The sequence below is a fragment of the Mastomys coucha genome, unplaced genomic scaffold (genome assembly GCF_008632895.1).
Source record: "Mastomys coucha isolate ucsf_1 unplaced genomic scaffold, UCSF_Mcou_1 pScaffold20, whole genome shotgun sequence".
Taxonomy (NCBI): domain Eukaryota; kingdom Metazoa; phylum Chordata; class Mammalia; order Rodentia; family Muridae; genus Mastomys; species Mastomys coucha.
Genome location: NW_022196903.1, coordinates 85,224,162 through 85,251,071, shown reverse-complemented (window position 1 = coordinate 85,251,071; position 26,910 = coordinate 85,224,162). Strand labels below are relative to the sequence as shown.

The following is a 26,910-nucleotide window of genomic DNA, read 5'->3' as shown; positions in this document are numbered from 1 at the left end:
TTGTAGTGCTAGGGTATAAGCTATATGCCACATGCTAGGCAAGCTACTTCTAGCCTACTATTTAATTCTTCTCATAACAAAGTAGAGTTTTATATGTCAAAAACTAAAACACCCTGTACAATAACTTTTAAAAATCCAGGACACTGCCAAGAATGGTAGTGCATGTCTATAATCCCAGCTCTAAGGAGAGAGGGAGGCAGGAGGATCTTGAGTTTGAAGCTAGCCAGGTTGCATAGTATGTCTAAAACAAACAGAATAAACAAGTTTATTAATAAATAAGCAGAAGACAAAACTGAAGGAAACAAAAGTGTTCTATATGGTTGGAGAAATGCTCAAGTTAAGAGCACTGGATTCCTGCAGACGACCTGAGTTTGGCTCCCAGCAACCCTATCAGGCAGCTCACAACTGTCTGTAACTCCTGCTCCAGCGGATCAGATAGATTCCTTGTTCTGATCTCACAGGAGTCCCATCCCTTTCTAAAAAATATCCTGGTTAAGGAAAACACATTTTAAAAGTAAATAAAGGATTTTACAACTCCCAAAAGAAATTCAAAAAAGTAAGTTTTATGTTGCAGTTCTTATTTGTAAGGAGGTAGGAAGGGACAACAGAAGCACCTGGTTCTGTGATGATTTAATAGACTTACATGTAACCGGCCTCGAAGCTCTCGGTCATTCCTCATTTTCACATATATTCGCTCATCCAAGCTGAGCCTGATCAGATCCAGGGGCTCCTCTACGGTATTGGTGGTCTGTTGCTGATGAAAGATGAAGGCTTAGGAATGGAATACAGAGGCAAGTGTGGGTGTTTCACTGTTCAGCAATGAAAGCAGCATGTGGGTTGCTGGTACACAACCAGGGTTGTCTACAAGAGCAGCAAGTGCTCTTATCCACTAAGCCACCTCTCCAGTCCTAATAAAATCCCTATTAAAGAACTTACATTCTCGTTGTGGAAGAAACACGTTAATTAAACACATTTAAAACAACACGCTCTGAAGAGAAACACAGTAGGGTAGCGTGTGTGGTGTGTGTGGTGTGTGTGTGTGTGTGTGTGTGTGTGGTGTGTGTGTGTAGGGGGGTGTGCATGTAACGGAGTGAAAGTCATTTCGGTGGCCAAGGTACACACCGGCTACCTAAGAAATAGGAAAGGGTAGGTGAAGAGGCGTGGAGGCCCTTCTGTTATCCTGTGTGCCAGATCTTTGTTTTCTTCACACTACATCTCTAGCAGTTTCTCTATCTCATATAACTGCATCTCTCCTCTGACCTCCCCTCGTAATACACTCCAAGTGAGCCACTGCCTGTGGGCCAGTGCTTACACGTATTTCTAAGCTGGTGTCCTACTACGACATCACGCTTTCTGTCCGAATCCCGACAGCTATCTCCCAGAGATGGGCATCTCCAGCCCATCTACAGAGAAAGGGCGACGACGAGCGTGATGGGCAGGCAGATGGGCGGGTTGAGAAACTCTAGGCCTACGGAAGTTTCAGGAGCAGGTTCGGCTACGGAAGGCCGCAGTAACTCGGAAAAAAAGATAAGGGCCATCCCACCGGACGCGTGGAAAAAGCGAGTCGGACCGGGAAGGGAAAGCACTTCCTCTTCGAACGCGTCGAGACCAACTTACCTGATCTACGTCGTCCGCCATGCTTCAAACGCTGCGCCCTTTCCACCTCTCGCGAGAGCAGGCTCTCAGAAACGTTAGGCAACCACGCACTGGAAAGCGAAGTACATTGTTTTGGTCCTTTCGCGCCCTTGTAGTTTGCATGGGGCGGGGCTTCCTTGGAGGGCGTGGCCCTACCCTGGGCTGGGGGCGCGGCCAGGCAGGACCCGCCTCGGGGCGGGGCGAGCATGCGGGGACTTGCGGCGTCCGGCGCGGTAGTCGGGAGGAACGCCTGTGGATGGCATGGCTCGAAGGCGCACCGCGGAGGGAAGGCGGCGGAAATGCGGCCGGGAAACCGAGGACAACAAAGTAGCTCCGCACGAGGAGAGCGATGCGGGTGAGAAGCCGAGTCTGCGACATGCCAGACGATGGTGGCGGAGGCTGAGGCGGGCGGCGGAATGCGTCTGCGGCAAGGTCTTCACGGCCGGATGCGCGGCGCCCCCGAGGGCCTCTGCTAGCATCCTTAACCCCTCTGTTAACCATTAGAGCTAAGTTCAGCCTCTTAGCAAGTGTTGAAGGCCGAGCGGCAGAAAGCTTCGCAGTTACCAGGTGTCTCAAGGAGACCCAAAAACCAAGACGGAGGGAGACTCTGTAGTGCGAGAGCGCTCCTCAAATTCCCGAATGCCGTGCAGTATAACTTCAGGTCCGAGTTTAGGATGTGCTTTGTTGTTGTTGTTGCTTTGTTTTTTCCAGACAGGGTTTCTCTGTGTAGCCCTGGCTGTCCTGGAACTTCCTTTGTAGACCAGGTTGACCTCAAACTCAGAAGTCCGCCTGCCTCCAAGTGCTGGGATTAACCAGTTATGCGCCGCTACGTCCTGGCTGGAATGCGCATCTTACCTAGATCTTGAACAAAGCAAAAGTTGCATCTTCCCTCTTAAACATCCTCCAGTTGTTCCATTTCAATAAATCACTCCTTTTAAGACATACCTGTTAAAACACACCTTTTCCTATCTGCCAGTTTGGCAGCAAGTCCAGTTCAGCTTCGGAACCACTGAAATCTAGACCTAATTCTCTTAATTTTATAGCTGGAGATCCTGTCCATAGCTGAGTAAGTGAACTTCACGTTGCTTCTTTTCTGGCTTCCCCTCATCTGTGTGCCTCAGGCCATCACTTAGCAGCCAAATGGATGTAGAACAACAAAACCTCATGCCTCTGTCTTCTTACCCAAAACCTCCTCAGACTTGTGCTCCCCAAGTAAAACATCTACCTCACTTTGCTGACTTCCCACAGGATTTAGAGGCTGTCACAATTCTACTCTTGTCTCCTTTCCAGATAATCTTGTTTTGACTTCTTCCTGTTTATTTTAAACAGCAGGTTGGCCTAGAAATCTGGATCTTTCCGTTTCAGATAATCTTATTTTGATTTTTTTTCCTGTTTATTTAAACAGCAGGCTGGCCTAGAAGTCAGTCTTCCAGTCTAATCCTGATCACAGGGATGGCAGATGCCACCATGCCTGGTTCTTAGTGACCATCTTTCTGCTCTTTAGATTGGTTGTTTATTTACCTGGAGGCTGGCCTTTCGTGTTTCTTTGGCTTAGAATGTTCATCATGACCCTTGATGGGGCTAATTTCTTCTCTGCTTCAGGTCTAAGACACTCCATGATCATCTTAAGGTAGTCATTTAATGGGACCCCACTACCACAGAATCCCAGTTACTGTCCTGTCAACCTCTTATTCTTTAGTGATCTTATCTGATTGCCTGAGGGAAAATGTAACCTTCATAAAAACAAGTCTCATTTTCCTCAATATCCTTTTTTGTTATCCGTCTTTTTTGGTTTTTCCAGTCGGGTTTCTCTGTATAGCCCTGGCTGTCCTGGAACTCACTCTGTAGACCAGGCTGGCCTCAAACTAAGAAATCTGCCTGCCTCTGCCTCCCAAGTGCTGGGATTAAAGGCGTGTGCCACCACTGCCCAGCCTCTTCCTCTTTTTCCTATCCCTGAAAAAACATTCCACTCACTTTATTATTTTTTTATTTTTATGGGTATGGCTGTTTGCTTGCATGCATGTTGGTGCACCATGTGTGAGTTGTGCCTGCAGAGGCTAGATGAGGGTGTTGGATCCTCCAGAACTGGATTTGTGAGCTGCAGTGTGGGATCTGGGAATTGAACCTGGGTTCTCTTGAAGAGGCAGCAAGTGCTCTTAACTGCCGAGCCATCTCTTTTGCCCTGCCAAAACATTTTACAATGTGTAAAAATACATGCTGCTAGAGAAGGGATGGCTAGACCTTTTAAAATAACTAGGTAGAAAACTTGACTAGTTTAGTGACTCTCACCCCGCCCACCCTGTGACGCCTTCTACACTGGAATCTGATTACATAAAGACCATAAATTCATGGTCCACTAGGAGATACTAATATTTGCTAAACTTCAGGGAAGTTTGCTTACCCCACACTTAAGAAGCCTCATTTACTCATTTATTTCTTGAGTATCTGCTATGAGGTGTCCACCAGTTATGTAGCTTCTACAGGGCAGATTTGAGGAGCACCCCCATGCGTGCGGGCAAATGAAGATGGGGCTTGGCGACCTTTGGTCGTTGGCAACAAAGAACATCATCACTCACCTTGTTGCTGAGTGGGCAGCTCTTCATTTTCTTTCCCCCTGTGTGTTATCTTCATAGGGAAATTCATTAGGTTCTCTATTATTTATTCAGCGATTTCCAGCCACTGTCCTAAGTACTGGGAATATGCTAGCAAATGAAGCAGGTAAAGTTCCTGTTGTTAGGATGCTGAGATTCTTTGGGGAGGCAAGTCAGGTGAACATGAGAAGAGTTTAAAGAGAGAGAAAAGCAAATTCACTTGGTGCTGAGTAAATCTGGCTGCTCTTAATCAGACTGCCATGGGTATGGGGAAGAGGCTGTCAGTGCCCAGGTCCTATAGCCAGCTAACTATGTGTAATTTTGAGCTCTTCATAAGAAGTTTGGCGGCATGGCGGTGGGGTAAGTACGTATTCCTCTGCAAAGAAAACAGAATGCTTAAAGACTCGTGGCTAGACTCAGTATGAAGAGCTGAGTGGTGGGAATTGAGGTGACGAAGGGCAGGGACCTCAGCCTGGAGGAATTTGAATTCATCCTAAGTGTCTTGGGCGAAGGTGCTTGTCCTTGCCCTTAAGTCTCAGTAGCTGGATGAGCAAGCCACAGTGGTCATTCTTGAGTTGTTGAAGTGACATTGAGCTCAAGAACACTGGTTAGATATGTTAGATAGCTCTCAAGTTTGGGAACTGATCTGGAGATTGTTTGAGAGGCTTTCTTCCCCCTTTGTGTCTCACAGAAAATAAACACAGCAAAGAATACTGACAAGCCACCTGTTTCTGTTGTCTAAAGGTTATGGCTGCAGAGTGATGGTCCATTTCCTTACTATGTGTTTCATACTCTGCAAAAACAACACTTCATGTTGAACATCATATTATGTCATTTTCCTTTATTTTAATAATGATTTAATTAAATCAGGCATAGAGGTACACCCTTAATACCAGCACTGAGAAGGCAGAGGCAGGTGGATCTCTGAATTCAAGGCCAGCCTGGTCTCCATAGTGAGTTCCAGGCTAGTCAGGGCTACACAGCGAGACTTTGCCTTAATAACAACAAAATGTTATATATCATAGAGTGATTTAATCATTTTATGGAAGGCTATTCAGGGTTTTTTGGTGTTTGGCTTGGCTTAGCTTGGCATAGTTTATTTTTTGGAGACAGAATCTTGCTTTGTAGCCCAGGCTGACCTATAACTTTTGGCTGTCATTTTTCCTCATTCTCCTAGTACTTGACTCACAGGTAAATACCACCATGCTCCCCTGGATATTCAGAGTTTGGGGGAAAATTGATACTTTAAGTGTGCCAGATAGCTTTATATCAAATTGACACAAGCTAAAGTCATGGGAGAGGAGGGAACCTCAATTAAGTGTCTCCATAAGATCCGTTTGTAGGCAGACCTGTAAGGCATTTTTGTAATTAATGGTGATGTGGGAGGGCCCAGCATTATGGGTGGGGTTATCCCTGGGTAGTAGTCCTGACACCTACAGGACTGAGCAGAACGTGGAGAGCACCCCAGTAAACAGCACCCCTCCGTGGCCTTTGCATCAGCTCCTGCCTCCAGGTTCCTGCCTTGGCTTCCTTCAGTGATGTATGTGCTGTGCAAGTGCAAGGCAAGGAAACCCTTTCCTCCCCAAGTGGCTTTAGTCACAGTGTTTTGTTGGAGCAGTCGAAACCCTAAGGACAATAAGCATATGTAACTCTTTTCTGTTACGCCCTCTACCTTTTCAAACACAGAATTAAATTCTGTGCCTTTCAGATGACAAATTTGCTACTGCCTAGCAACTATTTTCTCAGTGTTTTGTTTGCTATTGTATCTGAGTGTTTAAAACATGGAAATTGCTGAGGCAGGAGAATCACCACAAGTTCTAGACCCTGTCTTTGAAATTTAAAAAAAAAAAAAGACAAGAATTAGTGATTTACCTAGCATAAAAACAAATGTTTGTCTCATGTAAATTTTAGTTTAATTAAATTACTATTTCATTTAGATCTAACTGAAGAGTCTTTGCCTCCCCCACAAACAAAAATAGATTTTCTGAGAATATAAATTCATGCCCAAAGAGTCAGCGGGACAAAGAGTGAATGACAGGAATGGGTTTATTTGATAATTCAGCACTCCCTTTTGGAGTCTTCCCCCAACCCACACCCCATTTTCGAGAGAGGGATTCTATGTGTAGCCCTGGCTGTCTGGAACTTACTCTGTAGACCAGGCTGACCTTGAACTCACAGTGATCCACCTGCCTCTGCTTCCCTAGTGCTGGGATTAGAGACGTATGCCACCATCGTCTAACCCTCTTTGGAGTCTTAAAGCTAATCTATCTTCGCAAAGTAAGCTGAAGCAGAGTTATGGGAAGCAGAGGTTCTCCTTTGGACTTGTTGATAATTTGTTGAACCTGTAAAGTTGACGCAGATGTTTCAAAAGTCAAAAGCCTTTTGGCATCTGAACACTGAAATTGATGCCAAGTAGCTGAGAAACATCCACAGTCCTCTTCCGACTCTGGAGGCTGCTGAGGCTGCTGGCTTACAAGCACCATCTAGGTTAGATCAGTGTGGTTTGAGCAGAGTTTGGTCTAAAATATGATGGAAACTCAAGAGTAAGAGTAAGGTGCAAAGAGGTTTGTGAACTGGAAGCATCTCACCTGAGAGTAGTAGACAGAGTCTCATAGGCCTTAGCAGGTGGGTGACGGGCAAGGTGTCTGTCGATGAGTGGATCCAAGCATTTTCCTTTAAGGTTGGAATTTAGAGTTTTAGCCCTAGGGTGGTTTCAGCTTTAGAAGTACAATAAGAAAGGGAGTGATCTGGTGTTGTAAAGCCTGATGATAGTGCTTTGTGTTTGATCTGTAAATTTCAATCTGACCTTAGAGAAGGCTTCATGCGAAAGGCTGAGCACTCGGTGCTGCCTAGGAACAGGCTGGTGAACAAGTGACGGGTGACAGAGCCGTGGTTGTGAGGAGAGTATGAGCCTTTTCCTGACCCTTGCCCATAAGTCACACCGTCTCCACCTTCCCAACCACCCTTCACATCTTGCCCTGTGTTGTTACCTAGATGACTTTGAAGATGAGAAACAGAAACCCCGAAGGAAGTGCTTTCCCACGAAAGTTTCTCAAGGAAAGAGGAAGAGAGGCTGCAGTGATCCAGGGGACGCCACACGTGGTGCAGCAAAAAAGAAAGTGGCCAAAGCCACTGCTAAATCCAAGAATCTCAAGGCTCCGAAGGAGGAGGCACTCAGCGACGGGGACGATTTCCGGTGAGGAGCCCAGTGATGGCTGTTCCCGTCCGAGGAGTGAGGATAATGGAAGTGACTCCTTGCCCTCTAAGGGGATGTGGGAAGAAGGAGAGTTGTTAAGCATTTCTAGACAGAGCCAGGCCAGCAGGCACTGGAGGCCTCAGATTCTGATGAGTTCAATGGCAGCTCGCAAATAGCCATTTATTCATGGTTACACAGCTAGCTAGAAGCATACTCAGCAATAGAATTCAGGGTTCCTGATTCTTGGTCTGGTATTGTTTCAACCTCACAGATACTTAGCAGAGAGGCAGGCAGGAAACTTCTGCCATCTGGAAATTTGGCACTGTCAACTAGTGCCCAGCTGGACTTTGAGCGTTCACTGGGCACACTCTTGTCCCCTGCTGCCCTTCTTAGTTTTATGTTTTTGCTTTCTCATAGTCTAGTGGATCAAACCAAAGGCCTCCTGCATTGTGAGTGAACACTGAGCACTGAGCCCGAACCCCACCTTCAGCTGTCCCCCCCTTTTCCTTCCTTCCATCTGGAGTACTTTCTTCCCCTCTGATACGTGTCTGAAGCCATTGGCTCTAGGTTTTTTGTTTGTTTAGGTTTTTGTTTTTAACCTATTGGTCTTTTTTGCTCCTCTTTCCTGCTGCTGTTGCAGAGTGTGATATGTCCACCTGGATGATAGTTCTATATGACAATGCAAGCTACTCGGGTTTTGCCACCCTCTAGGGTGATCACACTTCTTGGGTCTCAGCCACAGCTGTTCATTCATGCTCACAGGACCTTCATTCATGTTCATCTAAGGCTGGGCCTGTAGTTTGCCTTTATAGAAGCTAAATATCCTTATTTCAGTATGAGGGACAGTGAACACGAGACTAGTTCATTACCCAGCCTAAGCAAGCTGGAGAGTAGGTGAATAGAGGGAAACAGGTGAGAGTCCTTTTGCTTCTAAATAAACAGGAAGTGCTGTTGATGTTGGGAGGGCAGTTCAGCAGAGGGCAGTAGTGGGCCAGGGGGAGCAGCCCAATTCTCCACCGCGGTTCCAGTGCTTCCTGGTTGCAAGTAGCAAACAAAAAAATGAAAGTGGAGGGGGTTTGGAGCTTTATTAGAGCCCAGGACTGAGATGGTCCCACATGTCTGTGCTAAAATCTTGGCTGTTTCCTCTAGATACCAAGTATCCTAATGTTTACAAAGCCCAAAATAATCCACAACTGTAGTCAGGGTTTGGGGTTTATACAAGAATCTGCAGAAATCCGTCATCGTCCTGGCAGCTGTTTAGCTGGCATCTTATCTATCCAGCTGCTTATCTGCATGGTTTCCCCTATCAGCAGCCACCCAGCCTGGACCTGGTTACAGGTTCTTCTGTGATCACACCTTACTTCGTCCTGTTTGAGGTGTGCCAGCTTCAGTGTCCTTGGGCTACATTTTCTAATGGGAGAAAAGCATTCTCCGAGTTGGTTCACAGGCAGCTCCAGCTTTGCTGGTGTGAGCCTTTTTCCTCCCTGGCCTCCAGGTACGTGCTAGTGTGCTCAGTTACCTCAGCTTTCCCTGACTCCTGGGACCACATGGCTGCTTTAATTTTGCCCTCACCTTTTCAAGGCACAGCAGGGTTTTTTTTGTTTGTTTCGCTTTGTTTTTTTATTTTTTTTGGTTTTGTTTTTCACATGGATTGTGAGTTAATAGGTTCTGGGTTTGTTTTGAGAAACAAAGGTCTTACTTAGTAGCCAGGGCGACCTTACATTGGAGCTCTTCCAACCTCACATCTTGAGACTTTTGAGAGCCAGCTGTCCATCATTTTTATAAATGTGATTGCAACAGTCAACAGGAGAAGGACTCCTGTAAGTTCTGCTTAGCCTGAGTGTTACACTATGCTATGTATGTGAGCCTTCTGTGTCTTTGATCCGTATACAGGGACTCACCAGCTGACTACAAGAAGGCAAAGAAACATCCAAAAAGAGAGGAGGTGGACCAAGGCACTGATGAAGATGACAGCGAGGATGACTGGGAGGAGGTGGAAGGTGAAGTGCCTCTTGTTTTCTAAACTTTGGTTCTCTGCTGTTTGGAGCCAAGTCACATGTTGCAATTTTGTTTTTCTTTATAACAAAGACCATCTTGAGATACAGTTACAGTAGGGACTTGACAGAAGCAGTGCTGAGGAAGAGTGCACCTAGAAGAGCTGTGTAGTCCTCACTCCAGCCCAGCGCCACCCCACATGGCAGTAGAGCAAGTTCTTTGCTCGCCTGAGGCAGGTTTCTTCCCTGGCAGCATTCTGCCAATCGCATGCAGCTGTGAGTTGTGCCTAGTCAGGCTGCAGGGTTTGGGGAGGAGGTCTGCAAGCGCTGTAGGCCTGAGCCTCAAGCCCACACCATGAAAGTAGCTAATGCTAATCCCTGCTTCCATCTGTGGGGCATGCTTCCCCTCCAGCCTTTTATTTGACAAGGTTCACATCTACCAAGAAATGAGAGTAGTCCGATACCTGGTCCTTTCTACTGAATGTCTCTTTTTCTATGTAGCAGTCCCAAAGCTTGGCTTTTGAATACTTGAGCAAGCCTTTATTTACTAAGAAGGTAGTGATGATGTCTTATATGATGAAGCAACCTTATCACACCCCAAACATGAAAAATAACCCTCAGTTGTTAAAAAAAAATCTTTATAGCTGGCTTGCTCGCTCTCTGTCTCTGTTTCTCTCTCGTTTTCTCTCTCTCTCTCTCTTTCTCTCTCTCCCCCTCCCTCCCAACCTCTCTCCTTCTCTCTAATCCAGGTCCAGTGGCTGTTACGAGTTTGTAATGACTTTTAGTCTAAAGCTCCCCCATGTACTACCTTTATTAATTACTGTGGTGCAGAGCATGATAGCCTTAGGAATGCTAGGAGGCTGCTCTACCACAGAACTACGGCTCCTATCCCTTGCTTTTTTAGCTTTGTTTTTAAAGTGTTTGTGTGTGTGTGTTGTATGTTATGTCTGTATTGTGAATGTTTATGTGTTTTACGTGTGTGTCTGTGTCTGATGTGTCTTTGATCAGAGGACAACTCTCAAGAGTATTTTTCTGTCACCTTGTGGGATCCAGCCCCAAAGTCAGGTCCCCAGGTTGTGTACAACCTTTCGAGCCTCCAGGCCTTGTTTTTGTTTGTTTGTTTGTTTGTTTGTTTTTGATGAGGTCTCTATTATGGGACTTGCTATGTAGCTCAGGCTGGCCTGGGATGTAGGACCTCTGGTCTCATTGCTGAGTGCTGGGATTACAGATGTGTGCCACCATAGCAGGCACTGTTGTTTTCCTCTTTGGCTTTGTAGAGTAATGCCTGCTTTGAAAAGTCTTGGCCTCTTGCTTTTTAGAGTATCTGGTTTTATCAGGTAAACAGTCAGGAGTCTCGGAGCCTTCCTTCTCTATTCCTGATTTTGTTTCCGAAGCAGAACTCTGATTTTGTTTCATATATTAACTCATTATTGTTAACTTTAACTTATGTGTATAAATGTTTTGCCTGCATATATATGTCTGTATCATGTGCCTTGTACCCATGGAGGCCAGAAGAGGGTGTTGAATCCTCTGGGACTAGAGTTATAGCTGTGAATCACCATGTGAGTGCTGGGAATTGAACCTAGGTCCTCTATAGTCAGGGATCTAAGCCACTGAGTCACCAGCCCCAATTATTATTAACCACCTTTAAAATTACTGTTGATAGAACTTACTGAGCCTGTGCTGGACCTGGGAGAGAATTCTGCCAACTCACGGTCTGACCTGCCTGTGAAGACAGTGGAGATAGAAATTGAAACACCAGAGCAGGCGAAGGAACGGAAAAGAAGGTAGGCTGGACTCTGCTTCTGGGCGTCTGTCCTGAAAATAGGCAGCAGGTACACCAAGAAAGCCTTCGCATCTCAGCGTGGTCGGAGCCACTGGGAGAGCCTGGGTTTGCAGTCGGACTGAGTGGAGACCTGGGTGTCCCGGCTGGGTGGGAGATGGAGGTGCGTGACAAGAGCTGAGCACCTTGTTCATCTCTTACTACGTGACCCTTAGAGCCCAGAGCTCTCTTAGGCTCAGAGAGCATGAGTGACAGTCCAGGAGCCACCTAGCCAGTGAGTAGAGGATCCAAGACCTGAATTTCTATTGGCTGACATGGCACTCACACGTCCCCTACCATGTATCACACTAAGACTTGAGATAGTTCCCATTATGGAAGGAGCACCCACTCTAGCTCCACTGTAGCCTCCTGATGGCCTAGGAAAAGGGAACAAACAAGCTAGCTAATGAGGTTCACTTCAGTGGGTGGGGTGGAGGGAGACGTGGTTTCTTTCAGGAAGTCCAAGGTTTTCCTGTAGGTTGATGGGTTTAAAGATTTTGCAGAATAGTCATGTAAATGTCTTCTTTAATTTGAGGAGGAAGTTAGTAGTTAAGATTCTGATGGAGGGGGATTTGAGGCTTATAGGTGAGGCAGGGCATGCTGGGAGGGGTTGGCAGAGTGTCCAAGAGCAGATTACAGATGGGAGCTGCTGAATCCAGGGGCTGCACAGAGACCTGTGAGCAGGTTTGCAGATGAGAAGTGCTGCATCCATCATGGCTGCAGGGATGGACCAGACTAGGGCAAGAGGGAATGAACAAAAGACAGCCATGTGGACAGAAGGCTGCTCAGGTCATCTTGGACAGAGAACCTCAACCCTCCAGACTCGGTGTGTTTACTATATAGAGGTGATCATGGAGGCAGGGCTATCACACAGAGATAACTTAGGAGGAAGAGTGCATGGTGTACAGCTGGATCAAGAGAACAGGTTTAGGTCATCTCAGTAGGAGCAGTCTCTGTATGGGAACAGTCTCGAGTCTGTAAACATGGTGCAGAGCTATGGTGGACATTTTCTGTGTACATCCATACTTGAACCCCCGAGGAAAATGAAGCCTTTCCCATTTCTTTGAATTTGGGCAAGGGGAGGCTTTGCCATTTTCCCATGAGTCTGAGGCTGTGGGACCCGTGGCATGGCTATGCCTGTGTCAACAGCACACATTTCACTCAGATGCCACTTTCTCTCCACAGAGAAGGAGCAGATGGTAGTTGCTTGTTGATTTGGCTGAGTAGCACAGCCTTGTATAGGAACCCAGGGAAGTGACTCCCGTGTCAAGGTGAGGAGTTGCGGTTCCCCACTTCAATCTTGGGCCTTCTCACTGTGTGTTTCAGTGAGAAGATAAAGATGGAGCTTGAAACATACCTGCGGAGGATGATGAAGCGTTTCAATAAAGAAGTGCAGGAGAACATGCACAAGGTAAAGGCTGGTAGGGCCATGAAGAGCAGGGCCAGATGGGGCGGGCAGGCCTGCATGAAGTTAGGAAGGAGGGAAGGAGGGGAAAGCTTTATGTGGAGATGAGAGAGTGGACAACCTTACTCTTGTTTCGGTAGGTTAAAGGGTGGAGGACAGAACAGGAGTTAAGGTGGGGTGCCCATCAGAGCAGGGTGGGTTCAGATGAACAAGGTGAGAGGAGAGCCGTCAGGAAGATTCATGCTTGGCCTCCAGCTGGTGCCCTGAGCAGCCTTTGTCTCCCCTCCCTTTCCCTGCTGGCTTCACTACTGTAGACTTATGTGATGTGGGGCTTCCTCTGGAAACCCTGCAGTTTGTAAAGGTGAGGCTGGGAGAGAAAACATTCTTATTTGAACTAGTGGATTCTTTGAGGGAGTGAGTACATGAAGAGAAGAGTGAGACACAAAGCCCTGGAATATGGCTGATGTACTTTGTACTTGCTGTGTGTAGAAGCACAGCTGATGTTCCCTGTCCACAACATCTGAACTTGGCAGCAGGATCCCTGCTATCCTCAGCTTTCCCTCTATTCTGGCTTCTTCTTCCCTTCTCTACAGGTTCACCTGCTGTGCCTACTGGCCAGTGGCTTCTATCGAAATAGCATCTGCCGACAGCCAGATCTGCTGGCCATTGGCCTCTCCATCATCCCAATTCGCTTTACCAAGGTGCCACTCCAAGATAGGGATGTCTACTACCTTTCAAACCTGGTAAAGTGGTAAGGCCATCTACTGTACTCTAACACTGGGTTATAGGATTGGTTTTCTCTTGGGCTAGTTCAGGTCAGTTCTATAGACTTCTCTTGAAGTGGTCAGTTGGCATCAGGAAGGGGCGTGACATTGAGGAGAGGGACACACCAGGATGATTCTAGGCCTAAAAGAGAGCTTTGGCTGACTCAAGTTCCATATGCACCACATACTCAGGCTAGTATGAGGAGTTCCCTCCGGCGGCGGCAGTGGGAAGGGTGCCTGAGGATGTGCCAGCTGAGCTGGGTCAGTGATGGTCAGCATTAGCTATCTGGGCTGAGAAGAGCCAGTGTGGGCAGGCAAGTTTAAGAGTCACTTCCTGTTTTCTTGGCTGTAACAGACTAGAATTTCTCCTTTGCTTTGACTGCTGTATAGAGGAGTGCATGCTCTCTCCCCAGGTTCATCGGAACCTTCACTGTCAATGCTGACCTTTCAGCCAGTGAGCATGACAGCCTGCAGACGACCTTGGAAAGGAGGATTGCCATTTACTCTGCGAGGGATAATGAAGAGTTGGTCCACGTAAGTGCTTCCTCTGGTGACGCTGCTCACTAATGGCAACGAAATACCATGTTATCCTGGGAGGTGCCTGTTGTCTTAGTCAGGATTTCTGTTGCTGTGACAAAACACAAGGACTAAAAAGCAAGTTGGGGAGGAAACGGTTTACTTGGCTTACCCTTCCATATTGCTGTTCATCATTATGGAAGTCAGGACAGGAACTCAAAATGGGCAGGAACCTGGAGGCAGGCACTGATGCAGAGGCCCTGGAGGGGGTGCTGCTTACTGGTTTGTTCCTCATGACTTGCTCAGCCTCCCTTCTTATAGAACCTAGGACTGTTAGCCCAGGGATGGTATCACCCATCATGGGCTGAACCCTCCCCCATTAATCACTAGTTAAGAAAGTGATCAGTCAGATCTTTCTTTTTCTTTTTATTCTCATATATTACATCCCGAACACTGTTTCTCCTTCTTCTTTCTCTGTTTCTGTTCAGAAAAGGGCAGGCCTCCTAGGGATATCAGCCAAACACAGCTTATGTTACAGAAAGACTAGGCACAAACCCCCATATCAAGGCTGGTAAGGTAACTCAGTAGGATGAAAAGGGTCCCAAAAGCAGGCAAAAGAGTCAGAGATAGCCGAGCTTCCACTGTTAGAGTCCCAAAAGAACACCAAGCTACACAACTGTCACATATGTGCAGAGGGCCTAGGTCAGACCCTGATTGTCTCTGTTCATTCTCTGTCAGCCCTAGGAGCCCTGGTTAGTTTTTTTCTGTGGGCCATATTCTTGTGGTGTCTTTGATCACTCTGGCTTCTACAATCCTTCCTCTGCTCTTTGGAGGGATTCCTGAGCTCTGCCTAATATTTGGCTTATAGCCAAACCTTATGGAAATATTTTCTTAAGTTGAGGTTCCCTCTGTTCAGATAATTCTAGTTTGTGTCAAATTGGCATAAGACTAGCCATACAAATGACCCCTTGTCAACTTGACATACAAACATACCATTATTAAGCAACACCTTTCTTATTCACCGCCAAAATCTCTAATTAAAAACATAAATAACTTTAAAGTCCAACAGACTTTTACAAATTCAAATACATTAAAATTTCAGTGTCTTTAAAATAACCAACATCTCTAAAAATCAAAAAAACTTAGAAAGTTTAAAGTCTTTTGGCTATGGGCTCCTGTAAAAATCAAAATTAAATTAAATACTTTCTTCAAAAGGAAAGAACCAGGGCACAGTCACAGTCTGAACCAAGCCAAGCCAAACCGCAACAGTACAAGTAACTTAGTGTCCAGTTACCTGGGGGGTCACTCTTGATCGTCTGGGCCCCTCTGACAGGCTTGAGTCTCCTCCTGTTCTGCCCTCTGCAGCACATACAGTTTATGGGGCTCTGGCTGGCTCCACCTCACCTCTCCTGCTGTTCTTGATGGTTATCCCATGGTACTGGCATCTCTACAATGCTGGGGTCTTCTGCTGCAGCTAGGCTCTCTTCATGGTGCCCAGCCTCAAGGTCTTTGTGTGACCTCTTCAGTCCTGGCCCTTCAAAATATAGCTGAGGCTGCCCCTTCACCATTGCCTCTCCTGGCCAATCACAGTGCCAAGCCTCAGCAGCTTTCTGTGACCCCTGCGTGCCTTCAAAACCAGTACCAATTGGGTGGCTTTTTCATTACCAAGTTCGGCTGCCAGCATGAGGTACAACCTTGACCATCTCTGAAACACAGCTTGTGTGTGCTCACCCTGAGGAAACACTTCCAGATTTTACCTCGGTGATGCTGGTCTCTTCTCAGTCATTGCCAGTTTCTTAGCTTCAGATAACCAGTGTCGATTGTCCCAGCAAAGCCAGGGTTTCACTTTAGTAGTTGTGGTATCTTGTTAATCACAGATGACTCTTCAGCCCCAGCTAACCAGAACCACAGGATCTTAATTCAAAATAACGAATAGTCCTGACAGAGTCTTTAAACTTCCCTCTGAAATCTCACGAGTCAGAGCTCTGTCTTTTGTATTACCCTCAATATTGTCATCTTCCAAGCTCCTACAGAAGAGCTCACTAAGCACTGAACATTCTTGGCTTTTCCTGCACAGAGTTGTGAAGTCCTTCCTCAGACAGTGCCCGCCCTGCCTCTGCCTGTCCAGGACACCACACTGCACTCAGTTGTCGAGTTCCTTTGTTTCCTCCAGATTGTTGCATCTTTGGTGATCTTCCCAATTTTGCAGGGAGCTGCCAGGGATCAGAGCCAGGGACTTGAGTGTGGTAAGCATGCTCTACCATGGAGCTGCTTCCTTCAGCCCCTTTTTTCAGACAGGGTCTTTTATGTATCTCAAGGTGGCCCTGAATCATGACTTCTGCCTCAGCCTCCTGTGTGCTGGGATTGGGGTGTGTGCAGTACCTCATCACCGCTCTTTACATGCTGCATTTGTTCCTTTGTCTGTTTGTTTGAACTTTTAGTGATTCTTTGTGAGTTTCACATCATGTGAGATTCACTTCATCTCCCCATCCCTTTGTACCTGCCCTCAACTCTTGCAACCTCTCCTGCAAAAGAAAAGAGAAAAACATCTTGCCATGGAAGCTGTAGTATGTCACAGTGTGCCCCACAGCGTACTCTTTTGTCCACACTTGATGCAAATTTTAACTGCAGTGAGTCATTCATTGGTCATTTTATTTTCTTTTAATCACACATATGACACTTGTCTACAAGGTAATCAAAAGGTATATAAGCAGGAAGAGACTGTGTCAACCTGTAGCTGGTGATAGGTGCTGTCAAGTGTGCAAGTGGTTTAAATTGCATTGCATTGCATTGCATTATATGTAATCCTTCTTAGGATCCTTTCCTGTGAGCTGAGTCTCAGCTTCATCATTTACAACAGTATCCTGAGGGCGGGTGTCCTGTCCTGGGGGCGTTTCATGCTCTCCCACCTCAGCCACAGAGCACATTGGATCAGCTTCCTCACATTGTTCAGTTAAATATGTTTTCTCTTATCATTGTATTGTAGATATTTCTTCTAATTCTTCGGGCTCTGCAGCTGCTCACCCGGCTGGTCATGTCTCTGCAGCCCATTCCACTGAAGTCAGCTGCGACAAAGGTGAGGACCTTGGGGGCATCTAGGGGAAGAGAGTTGCCACTACAGAAGAGTGAGGAAATCTGTCCTGTTGTACTATATTTACCTTACATTTGAGTGTGTATCATGGCACTTGTGGAGATCAGAGGACAACTTGCAGAAAGGAAGCTCTTTTCTTCCCCAGTGTGAGTCCCAGGGATTGAACTCAGGTTGGCAGCAGGTGCCTTTGCCCACTGAACTATGTCGCCATCCTAACCGTGTCTTATTTTTAAAGAGTAGATATTCATGCAGCCTGAGCTCCTTTGAGCCTTCTTGCACATTCCCTGTATTAGAGGAGATGGACATACAAGTAGGTGTCTAGCACCCTGAGCTTGGTGTGCACAGAGTCAACTGAGAGAGGGCTGGTTCCGAGCTATTATTGTTTCTAGCCTGTGAACCAGGCAGAAAGTCACCTATCCTCATGAACGTTGTGGAGGACTGATGGATTTAAATACGTGAGGGAAGAAGGAGCTCAATGCTGCCTCACTGGGGCATCGTGTCATCTCATGCCTGGAAATAATGGAGGTTGATTATCATAGTTTAGCCACAGCTATATTCAAGTAAGAGAACAGCAAAATTAATATATTTCTCCCTCCCAATTCTCCACTCTGTTTTTTGAGAGAAAGTCTCATGTAGCCCAGATTTTTGCCTCAGACTCTATAGTTGAGGATGACCTTGAACTCCTGATCATCCTGCCTCTTCCTCCCAAGTAGAATTACAGGCATATAGCACCACACTCAACTATGCCAAAATTTCTTACTGTTTCAGGGGGGAAAATCTTCCAAGGAAACATCTTTAGAGGGTCCTGGAGGCTCTTCAGAGCCTTCCAGTAACATTCCAGAAAGCCACAACAAACCCAAGACAAGCAAGAGAATCAAACAAGAAGAAACCTTGTCTGAGGGCAGTGGCAAGGTAACTGCCAGAGGGAAGAGAGGCACAGCCACGGCGGGCAGCAGGCAGCGGAGAAAGCCCTCCTGCAGCGAGGGAGAAGAGGCCAAGCAGGAAATCCAGGGCCGTCCACGTGCCCGGAAGCGGCGTGTGGCTGCCAATGTGTCTTACAAAGAGGAGAGCGAGAGTGATGGGGCAGGCAGTGGTTCTGACTTTGAACTGTCCAGTGGGGAGGGCCAGCATTCTTCTGATGAGGATTGTGAGCCTGGCCCTCGAAAGCAGAAGAGAGCCTCAGCTCTTCAGAGGACAAAGGCTAGGTCTAAGAGTGCTTCCAAGACCCAACGTGGAAGCCAGTGTGAGCCGCCAAGCTTTCCAACAGCATCTTCAAGCTCTTCAGGCTATAAGAGAGGCAAGAAGCTTTCCAGTGGTGGTGAAGAGACGGAAGACAGGAAAGCTGCTGGTGTAGACCAGTGGCTGGAGGTGTACTGTGAGCCACAGGCAAAGTGGGTGTGTGTGGATTGTGTGCATGGTGTGGTGGGCCAGCCTGTGGCCTGTTACAAATATGCCACCAAACCCATGACCTATGTTGTAGGCATTGACAGTGATGACTGGGTCCGAGATGTCACTCAGAGATATGACCCAGCCTGGATGACAGCAACCCGCAAGTGCAGGGTTGACACTGAATGGTGGGCTGAGACCTTGAGACCCTATCGGAGCCCACTTACAGAGAGGGAGAAGAAGGAAGACCAGGAGGTAAGACACTGACTACACAGACTCAATGCTGGGCAGGAATCAAACTCTAGCCTTTCCTGCTCATGACTATGCCCAGCAGTATGTAGAGATTTTAGTGTGGCTTTATCCTGTATTTCTGAATATATTTACATAAGCCATAGAAGGGCATACTTTTCTATTTATTCAGTTGCATTTAATTCAACTTGGCTTACATATCCCCATCACAGTCCATCCACAGGGCAGGAACTCAAGCAGGAGCAGAGAAAGGAATGTGGAGGAAAGGTGCTTACTGACTTGGTCTTCATGTTCACATTCAGCTACCTTATACCTTCCAGGATCACCTGCTAAGGGATGGCATTGCCTACAGTGGGCTGGGCCTCCTACATCAATCAGCAGTCAAGAAAATGCCCCACAGACATGCCCAAAGGCCAGTCTGATGGAGGCAGTTCCTCAGTTGAGATCTCCCTTCCTAGACATGTCTAGGTTTGTGTCAAGTTGGAAAAAAAAACATAAAACAGTAACAACAACAAACCAACCAACACAATGGTGCCAGTTTGTAGGAGCCCCTTGGTGTTTTGGGGGGATGCTAAGAGAAAATTAAGTCAGCTTGGGATTTGCTTCATAGCAGTGAGATTTACTACTGATAATTGATAACCCAAAGCTCTTACTGAAGTACAAGACTTACGTGGATCTCAGAAAAGCTATAGGGTGGTTGCTTAAGCCCGTCAAGCCTGCTTTGGCTATAAGATGGCAATGTCATTGAGGTCAGGCCTTACAGTAGAAAAATTGGTATTCTCCCCCATGAAGATCTTGAGTAGAGTGGGCCTGACCTGTTTGGCTTAGGATGTTGAAGACTGGAGACAAGTGCTTTCCTGATGTAGATGCACATTACAGTTACTAGTACTTCCTGGCTTTCCTCAGTGCACCTCATGGCCACAGTGACTGGCAGTGTCACCAAGCTGCTGATTGGTCTGGACTCTACAGTCTGTTGTCAGGACAGGTTTATATGTAGCAGCCATTCATAACCCCCTTATAGAGAAGAAGCTTGCTCACTACTGTCTGTTTGGCCTTTGCAGTTTCAGGCAAAGCACCTGGACCAGCCTTTGCCCACCTCCATCAGTACATATAAGAACCACCCTCTGTATGCCCTGAAGCGCCACCTCTTGAAATTCCAGGCTATCTACCCTGAGACAGCTGCGGTCCTTGGGTATTGTCGTGGAGAAGCTGTCTATTCCAGGTGCATGAAGCATCCTTCTTGTCTTCCTGGTGGCTGGGTACCTTACAGTAGAAATATTGGTATTCTCTCCCATGAAGATCTTTAGTAGAGTGGGCTCGGTCTGCTAAGGCTTAGGATATTAAAGGACAGTGGTGTGCAGTGGTGGCACACATCTTTAATCCCAGCACTTGGGAGGCAGAGGCAAGAGGATTTCTGAGTTCAAGGCCAGCCTGGTCTACAGAGTGAGTTCCAGGACAGCCAAGGCTTCACAGAGAAACCCTGTATCTGGGGGGTGGGGTGTGTGTGTGGGGGGGGAAGCAAGACTGTAGAAGTGCTCATTGCATTTAGTGCACATCAAAGCAGAGAACGAGAGTCAGGACCCACTCACAGGTGTGCCATGCCCTGCCATCATAAACAAGATGTGAAGTGGAGACTGGCGGTCATCACACATAACAAGTGTGCCTGTGTACTAAAGGCAAAAGAAGTCACCAAAAAAGTACTGTGAATAAAAAACAAATATATAATGTTTGCAAAGTTAAAACTAAAGAAAGATAAATAGAATTTAGAGCTGAGGAGAAAAAAAATAGAAGCAGAGATTTTGAGCAATAGCAGTAGAAAGCAAATGAAGGAAAGGATTTTGAAAGATTGACATGTAAGGACCAAAGCATAGGGCTGCTTTAAATAAGTGGAAAACACAGAAGAGAAGTGTAGGGACCCAGCCTGGGGGTGAGTCCTCTGATGGGGAACAGGTCCTGCTTCAAGCCGTGTTGGAAAGTCACATCAGACCTTTACTTTTACCCTTGAGTCATCTTGCCAACCTCTTCTTCCTTAAACTTGTGTATTCTCTGCCTTAGAGGCCACAGTTTGTTTACTCATGTAGAGGATGCTCCAGCCCCTCCTTTTGGCTGTTGGGAGCAATGTTACTTTGTGTGTTAGTTGAGTCCATGTTTGGCATACTACAGAAATTTGGGGGTGGGGGGAGGACATGGTTGAACTGTTTCCTTAGTGGCTACACCGTTCACCTTCCTCTCAGCAGTGCACAATGGTACCAGTCACTCCATGTCCTCACAGAGGCCACTGGCAGTCATTATTCCAAAGAGAGTGAAGTTGGCATTCATTCTGAGTGCTGTGTGCACTTTTTGGCTGTTTCTTAGGAGTTGCCTACCCATCAGCCTCTCTGCCTGCTGCCTTGTCTGCTCCTGTCTGAAGTCCTTTGACACTCAAAGATGATCTGGCTCTAGTAGGAGTGCAGGGTGGAGCCTCTGTCCTCACAGAAGTTTTACCTGTGAGGTAGAGGGGATGACCTGGTTATCCTGGCTGGTAGAAGAGCTGCTGGGACTCTGGAAGGTGTAAGGGGACAGGTGTGGGCCTACTGGCATTCTGTTGAGCCCATAGGCTGTGCTGTGTAAGCTGTACTGGGCTGTAGGTTTGAGAAACAGCTGTAGAAAGCAAATGAACAAAGCGCAGGCTGATGTCTGTAAACCTGATGCCCCTGCTTGCTCCTACCCTCAAACAGGTTAGGGGTGCGAGCTGAAGAGGTGCTGATCATGTCTGGTGAAGAGGGCCTGGCCAGGGAGTATAGAGCTTTACTAAAAGAATTGTAGGCCTGTGGTATGACTCTGAGCTCAGGGTCAGTGAATCAAGAACAACTCTGGCCCTCATTACAGGCCTGAATCATTTGTTGCTGGTGAATAAATGGGTGAGGGTCACATGGGCACAGGCAGTCCAGAGGTGAGGCCATTTGTACTGTGGTGCAGGAAGAGGGCAAGGAGCAGGGCCTGCGCCAGTTGTGATGTAAAGCCTGGGAGGAGAATTAACATCTGTTACATACAGGCTCTGGTGAGACCCAGAGGTCCTGCATCCCTACAGCGTGCACTGAGTCTTCCCTTTGTCTATCTTCCCTTAGGGATTGTGTGCATACCTTGCACTCCAGGGACACATGGCTGAAGCAAGCAAGAGTGGTGCGGCTTGGAGAAGTGCCCTATAAGGTAACAGCGAGATGCTACGGAGAGAGAGAGATCTTGCTGGCAGCAAGAGCTGAGAGGAGAGGTAGTGAGAAAGCCCTGCTGGAGCATGCCAAGATAGAAGAAATAGCCTGTTCTTTGCCTCAAGCATGGTTTGAGGAGATAAACATTTAAATTATTTATTAATAAGGCATATATAGGAAATAGGTTTTCCAAATAAGAACTGTAGGCCAGAAAGTAGCCTAGAGACTCATGCTATAATATCAAAGGCCAGCAGGTTAGAGCTGGGTTGCTGGGTTATTCTGTGGTTCAAGCCCTGCTTCATAGAGAAACCTGCTAGCCTGGATGCCCTGCATAACAGTTCACCAAGCATTTGCTGTTGCATTTTAGTGACCCTAGGAATCAATGCCATAATGTCAGCTTTACAGATGAGAAGGCTAGAGTTTGAACAGGCTATGTCTTGCTAGTAGTAGCATCCAAGGCTCAGCAGGACTCACAGGCCCTGATCTCTGCACGTGCCTCTGACTCTGACATCTTTAGGTTAGTTGCCTGTGAGAGCTGTGAACTCAGCAAGGTGTTCCAGACGTTTCTCTAGGCATTGGCTCAATCACAGTAGCAGAGCACAGTGGCCTTTCTATGCTTTTACTGTCTCTTGTCAGATGAAGACGGAGCCGTGATGAGCCCTCAGCTAGTGGGAAGGGGTGACAGGTTTCAGTAGTGGCTACTGCCACAATGTCCTGAGTGCATGGAACGGCCTGCAGGACCCAGAGGCCTGAGACCTTCTTCATCTCAGGCTAGTGCTGTCCAGTGGATTATAGTTAAGAGTCAGACATTTATAACTTTTAGTAGCTATTTCATAAATTAATAAAATTAATAAAAATATAACTTACTATATAAAATTAAGTTATAATGAAAGTATTAATATATCAATAAAATGAATTTTATTTAGTCTTTGTTTGTAATTCTGTGTTTGACTTTTAGTATCTCAGTTAAGACTGGGTCCATGATTGGTCACGTAACACTTCTTGAATGACTTGATTTCTTCTTTGAACTGATTTCCATCATCCTGCCTCCTGCCTCAGTGTCTCCTCCTTGCGTGACAGTCACAGCCTCCTTCCTTTGCATTCTCTGTATTACAGTTCTGTGGCTCTTTCGGGAACACAGTGCCCTGTGTGGCATACTGGCCCTAGCTGCCTATCACTTTAGCCCACAGCCTTACATGATCATGGTTAATGCTGTAGTATCTGTCTCCTCCTCCTGGGGCCCTAAATGCCCTTCTCTCCAGTCATGTTCTGGTCGGTATTTCTCTGTCCCACTCACATCTCTCGGGCTCCCTGTGGCCTACTCCCATTCTACCTTTCCTTACATCTCCCCCACAGCCTGGGCTCTCTCAGCAGGTACTGCCTCTTCCCCGGGTGTCTGTGATTGCTGTCATGGCATGTAAGAGATGCTCAGTGACGTCACTGAACACTGCTAGATGGACAGTAGCCTAATTTGTTCTCTGGTGCTGTGGTAACCACCATGACCAAAAGCAAGTTGGTGGAGGAAACACACAGTCCATCATGGAGGGAATTAAAGGCAGGAACCGAGGAGGAACTATGCTTGCTTGCTTGCCCAGCTAGCTTTCATACAAACCTGCCCAGGCATGGTGTCTGGAACAGTAGGCTGGGCCCTCTCACAGCAGCCTCTCAGATGGCCGCAGGCAAGTTTATCTGATTAAGGTAACTCTGAAGTGAGGCTCCCTCTTCCTGGGTGACTCTAGGTTGTGTCAGGTTACAATAAAAACCTAAGCAGAGCAAACAGCGACGTTAGGAGATGTCAGAACCGGAAGTCAGCTGAGTCCCACAGGGGTAGCTGAAGTTATGCCTAGAGGAGCAGATAGTAGCTTGGACCATACCAAGCCTGAGACCCTTTGGTGGGCTCTTCATCTAAAGAGTGATTTTCCAAAAGTTTTTAAAAGGAAAAGAGTGAAAAAGGTGAGAGAGACTACATGCAACCCTTTGTGCACTGGGGACCAGACACTGCTTTCCTCAGGTGACACTGGGTGGGTAGTGAGTGCTCCACTCTACAGAGAGATGAGGAGTTACCAGGATTAAATCCTGGTTCTTCTCACCGATAAACCATGGTACCTTAAGTGAGTCACTTTATCTCTAAGGCCTCTTTCTCATTGTAATGGGAGTCAGAACTTAGGACCGAGCTTAAAAGCCTTCATGAGCTGTGGCTTCTGGGCTCTTTGAGATGAGTGGTTATCCAAAGCATGAAGGTCAGGCATGATGGCCCAGCTGTGATAGATTCAGGCTAGAGACCAGCCTGGGCTACAGAGCAAGTTCTGTTTCACCTCCCCTACTAAAAGGGAGAGAGAACCATGGTGTGCCCTGTATGAGCTGGCTAGTGAAGGCCTGCCCGTGTCAGATTGACAGCACTCAGTGCCTGGTGTGGGCTGAGCCCTAGAGCAGGAAGCATTCCTTATAACCAGGCCATTTCCTCTGGAGTAGATGGTGAAAGGCTTCTCTAACCGTGCCCGGAAAGCCCGGCTTTCGGAGCCCCAGCTGCATGACTACAATGACTTGGGCCTCTATGGTCTCTGGCAGACGGAAGAGTATCAGCCTCCTGTAGCTGTAGATGGGAAGGTAAGGGCAGCTCCGGGGGCGGAGGGGGGGTCTCGGGGGGGGGCGTCAGAGTACACTGTCCCGTTTTCCATCCAGCTACCCTCTGGCATGCCCATCTCTGCAGGTACCTCGGAATGAGTTTGGGAACGTGTATCTCTTCCTGCCCAGCATGATGCCCATCGGCTGTGTCCAGATGAACCTACCCAACCTGCACCGTGTGGCCCGCAAGCTGGACATCGACTGTGTGCAGGCCATCACTGGCTTCGATTTCCATGGAGGCTATTGCCATCCAGTGTGCGTGAGGGGCCTTCAGTGGCCGTTGGGGAGGCTGAGGCCGGTGGCATGCACTTTCCAGATTTGACTGTGGGTTTAGAGTCAGTCTTATCCCCTGGTAAGTCCCAACTTCTAGCCAGAAGCAGTAGAGTGTCCTGGTACTGCTAAATCAAAGCACTGCCCCCTAGCGCTACTCACAGGCTGGGGACCAAGGCATGAGCGTGCTCCTGGGTAAAGTGGGGACTGGGGTTAGGAACTCTCACTCTAGCGCTCAGGCAGGGTCTGCGGAGGAAGATAAGCCTGCCTTCCTGCATGGCTGGCATCTGTCTCTGGCTGGCCAGGAATGCCCATCAGGGCCTCAAATACTCAGAAAGGGCCACTGGCTTCTGAATAAGGGAGGAGGAGGGGCTGGGTCGGCGGCCCACTCAGGGAGCTCATCTGTATTAATGTTCCCACAGAACTGATGGCTACATTGTCTGTGAGGAATTCAGAGACGTGCTGCTGGCTGCTTGGGAGAACGAACAGGCCATCATTGAAAAGAAGGTGAAGGAGGTGAGCAGTGTGAATGGGGCCTTTGGAGGAGAGCAGTGAGTTCCAGCTGGGGTCCCCTGCCCCAGCCGCTCCTTGCATCATAGAAGAAGGTCGGACGGTCCATATTGTTTGCTCTGGTGCTTGATGGAGGGCATCATCCTAGGGGTGAATGCTGGGTAAAACAGCTCCCACCCACATTCCATGCCCATTGTCCTGTCCCCTGCCTGCCTGCATGTATGCTCCAGGGGCTGTGGGCCCTGATTTGGAAGGCCCAGATTCTAGACCTGATTGCCACCCTCCCATTCGTGAGGATCACAAAAGACTTTGTTGCTGGTGGCTTTCTCTATCTTTTTTCTTTTTTTATGTGGTGTGTGCATGTGTGTATATGCATGTTTATGGGGCACAGGGGAGGCAGTCATGCATGTGGAGGCCTGAGGTTAATATCTGGAATCCTGAGTCATTCCCCCACCTTATTCACTAAGGCAGGGTCTCTCAATCAAACCCAGAGTTAGCTCATTGATAGCTAGCCAGCTTGCTCTGGGATCCTGTCTCCACTCTCTGAGGCTGGAATTACAGGCAGGTTGCCATGCACACCCAGCATTTATGTAAGTTCTAGGGACCCGAACTCTCATACTTGTGCAGCAAACGCTTTAACCACTAAATGTCTCCCCAGGCTGGGAGACTCTCCTAACCTGAATTGCATAGATACAGGTGTCAGAGTGTCAGGCTCCGCCTTTAATACTTTTCTGATGATGCCATTGCTTCACCTTTCCTCCCTTTACTTTTGTCTGCAGAAAAAGGAAAAGCGGGCCCTGGGGAACTGGAAGCTGCTGGTCAGAGGACTGCTCATCAGAGAGAGGCTGAAACTCCGCTATGGGGCCAAGGTCAGCATGGGGCCTTTGTAGACAAAACAAGTGTGGGGTCAGATTGAGTGGTAACTCAATCACTGGCCCAGATTCTGTGACATCACTTTATAGAGGTGGTTTATCTTCGGAAGCCTGCCTATTGACCTCAGCTAGCTGCTTCTGCCCTGCCCTGCTCTGTGTCCTGTTACCCTAAGCCAGACACTTAACACTGAGTTCCATATAGGCAGTTCAAGTGTGTGAGGCCTTTTGTGTCTGCACCTCTTGGCTTCCAGGACTCCCGGTACAGTGGCCAGCAGCTTCCAGCCTGCACAGTCTGTCCACAGCACTGGGTATGGGGGAGGGCTTTCATCCCTGTGCAGGCAGAACTTAGAACAGTTGAGTGAAGCGTACCAAGTCAGACCTAGCAGGCCATGCTCTGAATGTTCTTTTCCCTTTATGATTTCCCTTCCTGTTGCCTGTTTGCCTGCTAAAGACATTTTAGCCATGTGTTCTCTTGAATCCGGTTAGGGACCCCTTCATCTGGCTTGTTCTCACTTGCTCTTGGCTACCCACTGACTGTCTTACTGTCCATCCAGGACCCCTCCCCAGCTAACCCAGCCAGCCTCCAGGGGTGCCGCCTTAAGCCCCTTAGTGCTGCAGCTTGGTCATAAGCACTGAGCAGTTGAAAATACCATGCATTTGTGTCAGAGTGAGGTGACATGCACAACAGCAGCTGTTTGCCCCTGGACTCAATTGAGCTGCCTGCCTGGGTGTCCTAGTCAGGGTTTCTATTCCTGCACAAACATCATGACCAAGAAGCAAGTTGGGGAGGAAAGGG

The 26,910-nt window shown here is 47.6% G+C and overlaps 2 protein-coding genes across 2 annotated transcripts in view; one reads left to right on the top strand and one right to left on the bottom strand.

Annotated features, from left to right (window-relative positions):
• Positions 1-1,715, bottom strand: part of Lsm3 (LSM3 homolog, U6 small nuclear RNA and mRNA degradation associated) — a 6,766-nt gene extending 5,051 nt beyond the window's left edge. Inside the window, exons 1-2 of the mRNA XM_031382586.1 lie at positions 1,618-1,715; positions 644-754 (exon numbers count right to left, since the gene is read on the bottom strand). Coding sequence (XP_031238446.1) covers positions 644-754; positions 1,618-1,638 — 132 coding nt within the window. The 5' untranslated portion in view covers positions 1,639-1,715. The remainder of the gene's footprint in view (positions 1-643; positions 755-1,617) is intronic.
• An 82-nt stretch (positions 1,716-1,797) lies between these two features.
• Xpc (XPC complex subunit, DNA damage recognition and repair factor) overlaps positions 1,798-26,910 on the top strand; it is a 27,029-nt gene continuing 1,916 nt past the window's right edge. Inside the window, exons 1-15 of the mRNA XM_031382584.1 lie at positions 1,798-1,990; positions 7,221-7,422; positions 9,316-9,422; positions 11,083-11,203; positions 12,565-12,649; positions 13,237-13,394; positions 13,821-13,941; positions 16,910-16,999; positions 17,783-18,655; positions 19,711-19,871; positions 21,757-21,838; positions 24,310-24,444; positions 24,548-24,717; positions 25,155-25,248; positions 26,022-26,111. Coding sequence (XP_031238444.1) covers positions 1,897-1,990; positions 7,221-7,422; positions 9,316-9,422; positions 11,083-11,203; positions 12,565-12,649; positions 13,237-13,394; positions 13,821-13,941; positions 16,910-16,999; positions 17,783-18,655; positions 19,711-19,871; positions 21,757-21,838; positions 24,310-24,444; positions 24,548-24,717; positions 25,155-25,248; positions 26,022-26,111 — 2,583 coding nt within the window. The 5' untranslated portion in view covers positions 1,798-1,896. The remainder of the gene's footprint in view (positions 1,991-7,220; positions 7,423-9,315; positions 9,423-11,082; positions 11,204-12,564; positions 12,650-13,236; positions 13,395-13,820; positions 13,942-16,909; positions 17,000-17,782; positions 18,656-19,710; positions 19,872-21,756; positions 21,839-24,309; positions 24,445-24,547; positions 24,718-25,154; positions 25,249-26,021; positions 26,112-26,910) is intronic.